At 37.9% G+C, this 9,378-nt stretch overlaps 1 protein-coding gene across 1 annotated transcript in view; it reads left to right on the plus strand.

Annotated features, from left to right (window-relative positions):
* Window positions 1–383: 383 nt before the first annotated feature.
* LOC107754156 (structural maintenance of chromosomes protein 2) overlaps window positions 384–9,378 on the plus strand; it is a 17,875-nt gene continuing 8,880 nt past the window's right edge. Inside the window, exons 1-14 of the mRNA XM_016570508.1 lie at window positions 384–723; window positions 1,066–1,215; window positions 1,319–1,441; window positions 2,238–2,276; window positions 2,461–2,571; window positions 2,668–2,712; window positions 3,045–3,278; window positions 5,300–5,449; window positions 5,714–5,947; window positions 6,642–6,801; window positions 6,971–7,088; window positions 7,189–7,327; window positions 7,412–7,531; window positions 7,635–7,839. Coding sequence (XP_016425994.1) covers window positions 556–723; window positions 1,066–1,215; window positions 1,319–1,441; window positions 2,238–2,276; window positions 2,461–2,571; window positions 2,668–2,712; window positions 3,045–3,278; window positions 5,300–5,449; window positions 5,714–5,947; window positions 6,642–6,801; window positions 6,971–7,088; window positions 7,189–7,327; window positions 7,412–7,531; window positions 7,635–7,839 — 1,996 coding nt within the window. The 5' untranslated portion in view covers window positions 384–555. The remainder of the gene's footprint in view (window positions 724–1,065; window positions 1,216–1,318; window positions 1,442–2,237; window positions 2,277–2,460; window positions 2,572–2,667; window positions 2,713–3,044; window positions 3,279–5,299; window positions 5,450–5,713; window positions 5,948–6,641; window positions 6,802–6,970; window positions 7,089–7,188; window positions 7,328–7,411; window positions 7,532–7,634; window positions 7,840–9,378) is intronic.

Below are 9,378 nucleotides of genomic sequence, written 5' to 3' on the forward strand. Positions count from 1 at the left end.
AACAGAACAAGCACAACTATCCAGCAAATATGGTTTACCGATCATTACACAAAAATAGAATACCACGACTGGCCAGAATCAATTATTCCATTGAGCCGAGTAATAAAATATTATGATAATATGATGTAACAGGTTAAATGTGCACTACACTACATTCCTTTTGAACTTCCTAGCCAAACCGCCATGCTGACGTCATACACGCTTCAATGTTTTGGGTCCATCAATGGGGTGGCTAAAAAGTCGCCTGAATCAAAAGAATAAATTAATTTCACTTCCAATGGCAATGACTTGTTTGTAATGAACATGAATTCTTGCTAAATAAACTATCATTTTGTCTAAATATATGCAGGATTCGAGTGGATTTATTTGTTTTTAGTTTAACTAGTAATTTAAATCTGGTCATAACGGCGCAGCGGAAACGCGCCTGGCGCCAAATTTCAAGTTTGGATGGTTGAACTGAAAGCAACGCCGAAGTTTTTTTGAGGTTGTTATCACGAAAAATATAGCAGCGTATAGCGGTTTTATTTTATTTTACGCATACGGTGGTTTATCGAAATGTACATAAAGTCTATTGTACTGGAGGGCTTCAAGTCCTACGCCGAAAGGACGGAGATTAACGGATTTGATCCGTTTTTTAACGCCATTACCGGACTGAACGGCAGTGGAAAGTCAAATATACTGGATTCCATCTGCTTTCTGCTGGGGATATCTAACCTATCACAGGTCAGTTTTAATACATGAAATATCATATACACGACGTAGCCATATGTCAAAATCTGGCAGCTTTGTGATGGCAGCGGTTTGTTTGTTTATTTATTTATTTCGTTTAATTGTTTTTGCTTATTTAATAAACAAAATGATTTTCAGTTGTTCTGTTTTCTAAATTACTTGTATAACAACAACAAAATGCAAAAAAAAAAAATTTGAATAAATAAAACTTTAATCAGAATAGATGTTTTCAGTCTAATATGGATACAGAGCATGATTAATTAAGTATGGAAGTGGGTTGCAGAGTTTAAAAGCTAAAATGTAATACTGCTTGTTTTGGTTTGTCAAACCTTGTAGGTTCGTGCCACTAATCTCCAAGATCTGGTGTACAAAAATGGTCTGGCTGGGATCACCAAAGCAACTGTCTCCATCACCTTTGACAACTCCAACAAGAAACAGAGTCCACTTGGGTTTGAGACACATGATGAGATTACCATAACACGACAGGTATTCACCTTGAGATCAGCGTCTGCTCCACTCTCACTGATGGCTAGTAGCACGCGTCAAAGAGTGACTTACACAGCTTGTGATTTTATCGTTTGTTGTGCAGGTGGTCATAGGTGGACGCAACAAGTACCTTATCAACGGCGTGAATGCAAACAACCTGCGAGTCCAGGATCTGTTTTGTTCAGTTGGCTTGAATGTCAATAACCCTCACTTCCTTATCATGCAGGTAACCACCATAATACACTGATTTAAGACTTCTCAGGTTATGTGGCCTGAAAAGATTTTTTATAAAAGTATTGGATAATCATATTCTTAAAGGGGTCCTATTTTGCTCTTTTACAAAGTCTTGATTTTGTTTTGGGGGTGTACTAGAACAGGCTCTCACACTAGGTTGTTCGAAAAACGCATTATTTTTCACATATTTTACGTTGTTACAACACCTCTCTCCCCAGTCTGGCATGAACGGCTCGAATAGTTCCTGTATCAAATGAAGGCCCGCCTTCTGAAATACGAAATGTGCTGTGATTGGTTAGCAAGGCCAGTGTGTGTTGTGATTGGCACCACTCGGCGCCTGGTCGGGAAAATCCCGGAAAATATGCGTTGTGGTCCAAACGAGTCGTTCGTTGTAGTTTTTGAAAAGTGATTTCTGTTAAATAAAATATCTCCTTTTGAAGTGGACTTTGAGCTTTGTAACTTTGCAGATCTTTTTTATGCTCAAACAGCAACATTACAGACTAACTAAAGTTGAAAAAGTGAAAAAGCATAATAGGACCCCTTTAACAACAGCATTTTCATTTTAAAATGAATGTGAACGGCTGTTTGCAACTTATTTAACTTGTGTAATTTTACAGTTTGTTTGTTGTCATAAATGCATGACAAGTAAATAGGGTTCATTTTGATTTCATGTTGATTTTTTTTTTTTTTTTTACCAATTTCTTTTTGGATTTTTAGACAGTTAAGCACTTGTCATATGTAGTTATTGTTCACATTTCCTAATCACCCCAATTGTATGTTTATTTCAGGGGAGAATCACCAAGGTCTTAAACATGAAGCCTCCTGAGGTGAGATGTTTGTCATTTGAATATACTTGGTTGTGATCTACTCACATTTTGATTGTAGTAATAAAGCTTCCAATTGATTTGCTCTTTACTGATGGATGAAATGATACAAACATTGTGTCATTGATGCAAGTTTTTGTTTTCTTCTGTGAAATTTTAAATAATTGCACTGTTTTTTTATTCACAGATTTTGGCCATGATTGAGGAGGCGGCAGGTACCAGGATGTACGAATGCAAGAAGATCAGTGCTCAGAAAACTATTGAGAAGAAAGATGCCAAGCTGAAAGAGATTCAGACTGTACGTACATTTATTTCATTATTACTTTTTTATTTAAATCACCCAACAATTGATACAACCAGCAATTTCATCTTTGGATGTTTTTGTGTGAAACAGATCCTGGATGAGGAGATCACCCCTGCTATGGAGAAACTGAAGGAGGCATGTGTTTAAAAAAAAAAAAAAGTGCTTATTTATAATTTATTGTATATGTGTATATTAGATTCATGCTATTAGAAAATCATGCATTATTTATTTATTTACACCTTTTTATATAAATTATGAATTTGTCAATTATTAATAAATCATGTATAGTAGAGAGAGGCTATACATTATTGTGTGCCCCTGGTTCTTTATGTGCAGCTGTGAACAGCATTTTGTTTTTCGTTTTCTAACAGCGTCAGTTCCTTACTGTGGACCGAATACATATGACTCATACAATAGATACTTATCATCTTCGTCACATCCTATCCATCTCCCTTGCTTCTCCTCAGGAACGTGCGTCCTACCTGGAGTACCAGAAGCTCATGCGTGAGATCGAGCACTTGAGTCGACTGTATGTGGCGTACCTGTTTGTGTGCGCCGAGGAGACCAAGCTGAAGTCTACTGAAGACCTGCAGGAGATGCAGAGCTCTATCACACAGCTGCAGGAGAACATGAAGCAGAACGAGGCCAAAGTGAAGGAGCTGAGCGCGGAGATACAGGAGCTGGAGCGCAGGAGGGACAAGGTAAGCAGCAGAGCAGACAGGCAGGGAACAGGAGCAAGAAGCAATAGTGTATTTGTTGGTAACATTCATAGGGCAGTTTCAGCCTTTGAGGGCTACTTAAATTGTTTTTAATTGTTTCTTGCTGTAATAGTTTCCATTAAAATTTTTCTCCTTTCTTTCTTGTCAAGTGCTTTGCGACCACCTACATTAAAAATTGCATGTTAAAAGCATAGTATAATGTATAAATGTGAAATGCAAGCCACATGATATTTACACAGGTGTTCAAAGGTTTGGGTTCAGATAGATAGATGAAACTATAATTTTTTAATTATTATTATTGTAATAAAATTTTTGACATCTCCAGTTTTTAACTGTGTTTTTGATAACATAAATGGAGTCTTGGTGAGCATAAAATACTCCTACCTTTAAAGGGTTAGTTCACCCAAAAATTAAAATTAGCCCATAAATTACTCACCCTCAAGTCATCCTAGGTGTATATGACTTTCTTCTTTCAGACGAATCCAGTCGGAGTTATATAAAAAATTGTCTTTGATATTTCAAGCTGTTTAATGCCATTCAGCGGGTGTTGCATGCATCAATCCAAAAGAAGTTAAATAAAAAGCGCCCATCCATAAAAAAAAAAATGTCTCACACGGATCCGGGGAGTGAACAAAGGCCTCCTGTAGCGAAACGATGCGTTTTTGTAAAAAAAAATATCCATATTCAAAACGTAATAATCACTTTAATGTAGCTTGCGCCAACAGTTGTACATGGAAGCAGCTCCGGGAGGATGACGTAAGATGTCGGCGTTGCGCATGCGCCGGTGAGTCTCGTGAAAACCAACGTTTGTTAACAGGAGCAAAGGAAGCAAAGTTTACTTACTTTAGCAAAGGAAAACCAGTCTCCTCTTGGCTTATATCAAATCCTCCGACATTCTTCTTTACAAATCCTCGTTTTGTACTTCTAATAAGTGACCGTTGTTTTGTTTTGATCTCTCCGCTGCGCTTCCGCGTTCGTCACTTCTGAGCGGCGCATGCACAAAGCTGACCTCAATCGGAAGTTATTAAAAACACTTGATGGGGGTTTAAAGTGAGTTTTGAGTAAAAGCGGAATATAAATCTTATGTAGCATGATGCTACAGTGTGCATGAATGGTCACGTAACAGGCACTTTCGGTCGTGTAATATGAACGGACATCTGCATATGATCGGAACTCCACGCAGCTCGCACACTACTCTCCACTGGAAATGAATGACTTCCGGTCTGTCGCTTGTCGTTTGTCGGAGATAGTGGAAAGCCGGCTTGAAACACAGTGTACAGCCTCACGTGTGCGCCACATCTCTTAGTGTAACCCAGGCTGGCGCCAAGGGGGGGGGGTTTCGTGGGCTGTGCCCCCCCCATCCTCTCCCCTCCTTACTGAATGCGATCAATTTCAAAAGCGAAAGTGAAACCGTAAAAACAGCGCGCATAAGAAAGCGATTGCATGCTTTCGCGAGCGTCTGCAATGGCACGCGATCACAGATTGCACGCTTCCCACCCGAATCTGGTGTAACTGGTGTAAACTAGTAGGTGTGTTCGACTTGACGCGGACTGACTGTGCAGACCGATCAGTGCATTACAGTACCACGAGAGCTATAGAGAGCAGACTGCTCCGTACGCTTTCGAATCGCTCTCGCGGATGTCAAACACATATCGATCTGCGCTGCGCTGCTTCTAGTCGAACACACTTAGTGCTGCAGGCTTATTGGCCCACGGACGTTGATGAGATTAACCCCTTAGGTATTGAAATTTGGTACCGAACGACGAGATGTTTTTCGATACTCGATGGTATTGAGGCAAAGATAAAAAGTATCGAACTCGATACCCAGCCCTAGTGGGTAATGGACTGGCAAAAGTATCAAAATCTTTGTACGGGAAAAGATTTTTGAATTTTTTATGATGCAAATTGATACCTGTTAGAAAAGTGTGCGGTTGATTGATTGAATATTTTTGTCTCCTGTTGTATTCCATTAGCATGTCTCATTTCTGTGTCTGTCTCTCTAGGAGGTTGGGGGAGTTTTGAAGACTCTGGAAGAGACCTTGTCTGAAGCGCAGAGAATGGACACAAAGGCCCAAAGTGCTCTGGACCTGAAGAAGCAAAATCTGAAAGATGAGACCAAGAAGAGAAAAGAGCTGATCAAAAACATGGAGGAGGTATAACAGGAATAAAAACAACTTTTATTTTGAAAAGCTTGCAATAAAGTTGCAAATAGATGTAATACACAAATTAATTAATCTTTAATATAAATAATAATATAATTTAAAGAAAAGTATTCCTGTAGGGTTGTAAAGTATTGTGATTATTATTACCAGAAATCAATTTGTCTTTTCATAAATGAACGAATGAATTTTACATAAATTAATCATTTATTTACAATCATAAATAAATGATTTAAATGTTAACTTTATTTGAACTAGGATAAGATGATGATGTCAGCTAAAGAAGTGGAGGTTGCCAAGGCTATGGATCGGCTGAAGGCCATGCAGGAGGAAGGGCAGAAGGATGCAGAAGCGCTGGAGGCGGCTCAACAGCATTTTAAGGCAGTGTCAGCTGGTCTCTCTGCCAATGAAGATGGAGCTGAAGCCACACTTAGTGGCCAGATGATGACCTGCAAGAATGACATGAGTAAAGCTGAGACAGAGGCCAAACAGGTGACCTTTCTGACCTCTAACATCTGTCGATAAGTCCAGTAATCACAGTGATGTAGGATTGTTTGTCCAGTGTATAGTTTAAAAATGTTGTCCACTGTCCATACTGTGTTATTACTCAGATCAGTAATGTCTCAAAACTATGCCTAGCAACTTTGATTATTATGGGTAAAAAATACACTACCATTCAAAATGTTGAGGTCGTAAAGATGATTATTTTTATATATATATTTTTGAAAATTATTTTAATGCCTACCAAGGCTCCGTTTATTTGTTTAGAAACAATTGTTATAAATAATTAAAATTGTTGTTATACTTTGTTACAATATATAATTACTACAGTCTTCAGCCAATACTTGATCCTTAAGAAATCATTCTAATGTACTGATTTGGTGCTCAAGAAACATTTCTCATTATTATCAGTGTTAAAAACCATTTGTTTTATATTTTGTAGAAACTGTCTTTTTTTTATGATTCTTTGATTTGAAGTTTCAAAAGAACAGAATTCATTTTAAATAAAAGTCCTTTGTAACATTATAAATGTCTTTACTGTCACTTAAGCAGTTTAATGCATCCTTTTTATGTAAAAGTATTAATTAAAAAAACTTTTTAAAGGTATTATGTTGGTACCTTTTATTATATTTTATAATGTTGTTTTTTGAAGACCGATTGTAAATGTCTCTGTTCTGTCTCATAGGCTCAGATGAAACTGATACACGCTCAGCAGGAGCTGAAGACTAAGCAGGCTCAGGTCAAGAAGATGGACAGTGGCTACAAAAAAGACCAGGACACATTTGAGGCTGTGAAGAAATGCATAGAAAAGCTACAGGCTGAAATGAAGAAACTCAACTATGAAGGTACTGAATACATTTTGTTTGTGTTTGTGGTTGAATTCGGTGCAGTTAATTGAAGCCTAAAAATGTGAACTGTAAAATTTTAAAGCTTAATACAGAATTAAAGTATCATATTAGTCTTTAAGACATTACTTTAAAAAATTTTTTAAAGAAGATTGACTTGTGTGTTCAGATGGACGAGAGGAGCGTCTGTTGGAGCAGAAGAGGCAGTGTTCACGGGACGTCAGTCAGCTCAGAGAAACCTACGAGTCCCTCATGGGCCAGTTCCCCAACCTGCGCTTCGAGTACACGTGAGAACATGCGAGCCATTTTCATTTAGACTCATTTATTATTTGTGGTTTATACACTTCATTCATTCATTGACTCCATTGGTACTATGCGTGTATGTAGGGACCCAGAGAAGAATTGGGACTGCAGTAAGGTGAAGGGTTTGGTGGCAAATCTTTTCAGTGTGACTGATGTGTCAAACGCTACAGCTCTGGAGGTGGTTGCTGGTGGTCGACTCTATAACATAGTAGTGGACAATGAGGTGAGTTTTACTTTATGAAACACGTAGGCGTCCTCAAACTTTTTTGAAAAATAGTTTTTGATTTTTAAACTTGTCTGTCTGCAGGTTACTGGGAAAAAGCTTCTGGAAAAGGGTGAACTGAAACGCAGATACACCATCATTCCTCTGAACAAAATCTCAGCACGTACCCTTAATGACAATGTAGTGCGCACTGCCAAAAACTTGGTGAGAACTCTGCTAATGAGCTGTTGTTGATTTGATTATGATTTATTTTATTCTCAGTGGAATTTTATTTAAAGAAAGGATACCCATATATTTTGTGTTGCAGGTTGGGCCAGATAATGTGCACACCGCTCTGTCGTTGGTAGGTTATGAATCGGAGCTGAGGAAGGCCATGGAGTATGTTTTTGGAACTACGCTAGTCTGTGACAGTTTGGACAATGCTAAAAAAGTTGCCTTTGACAAAGGTGTGAGCACCAAAACTGTTACACTGGGAGGAGACGTGTTTGATCCTCAGGGAACATTGACCGGAGGTTTGTATGTGTTTATAACTGCACATGATATAGAGCCTCACAAAAGTATTTAGACTAGGGGTGTCCCCGACTAAGGATTTTCATAGTGCAATCGGAATTTTCGAATCTTTTTTTTTTGGGGGGTGGGGCAAAATACATTACCAATAGTCAAGTTAGACATTCGACAGCCATAATTACGTTAACACACAGGGAAAATGTGTAACGGACGCCTCGCAGATACAAACGGGGTAAATTATGTTTTATGTTTTGATTAAAAGATAGTTAACATTAAACGTCAGCGAAACCCTAAGAATTCACAACATTTTTTACAATAGTGCTCTCATTATAATGTTATGTATATGACAGTTGTTATTAATGTTCTGCATTTCTGTTTTGAGCTGCGCGCGCTGAAGATGACCAGTAGAATGAAGCAGCAGGTTTTTAATCAATGGGATTTAACTCATCATTTATCTCATATAGAATACGCTTCGTTATTTATACAACATAACGTTAATATTACGACTAATATTCCATGTTCTGCACAAAATGCCCCGAATACAGAAGTGAACGTGTCTGTGCGGCTCTGAATGAATTCCTTTTGTGGATGCGTTCTTCACGCAACAACGTGCAGAAACACAGCAACTAAACTCTAAAAATTCACAGCGTTTTGTTATAATAGTGTTCTCATTATAATTATGTATATGACAGTCCCAGTCATAGTTATTAATATTATGCATTGTTGTATGTCCTGCTCGCGCTGCGCGCTGAAGAGATAATCACTGTAGTAGCTGAAGCGCTTTACTGCAGCGCAACTCAACCAAATGCATCTTAAACGAGATAAATAATATATACACGATATATATATATAAACCGGCTGAAATGTTTTGAAATCACTTGTACCCTAGCTGATCGAAAAAATCCAGTCTTTCACTCTGTCTGTGTCAATTTGAGTCTTGCTAAAGATTTTTGATCTTTGATAAAGATCTTGAAAAAGTCACGGATTATGGAAAGTGAAACTTAAAATCTATAGAGGTGGTTGGATTTATTCACGCACGTTAACATATTTATTTGAAGCTTCTTTCTTTTCAGATTCTTATTTACAGCATTATTTTAATAGATTATGCATTGTTGTATGTCCTGCTCGCGCTGCGCGCTGAAGAGATAATCACTGTAGTAGCTGAAGCGCTTTACTGCAGCGCAACTCAACCAAATGCATCTTAAACGAGATAAATAATATATACACGATATATATATATAAACCGGCTGAAATGTTTTGAAATCACTTGTACTCTACCTGATCAAAAAAATCCAGTCTTTCACTCTGCCTTTGTCAGTTTGAGTCTTGTTAAAGTATTAAATCCCTGCTGCCAAGATGCTCCTCTGTCAGTCACAGATTATGGAAAGTGAAATTTAAATCTGTAGGGGTGGTTGGATTTATTCACGCACGTTAAAATATTTATTTGAAGCTTCTTTCTTTTCAGATTCTTATTTACAGCATTATTTTAATAGGCTGTATATTAACTTACTGGGAGAAAACCAGTAGTTCTATGTGAAATCAGA

This window comes from Sinocyclocheilus rhinocerous, unplaced genomic scaffold (genome assembly GCF_001515625.1).
Source record: "Sinocyclocheilus rhinocerous isolate Xijiao unplaced genomic scaffold, SAMN03320098_v1.1 scaffold681, whole genome shotgun sequence".
Classification (NCBI taxonomy): Eukaryota; Metazoa; Chordata; class Actinopteri; order Cypriniformes; family Cyprinidae; genus Sinocyclocheilus; species Sinocyclocheilus rhinocerous.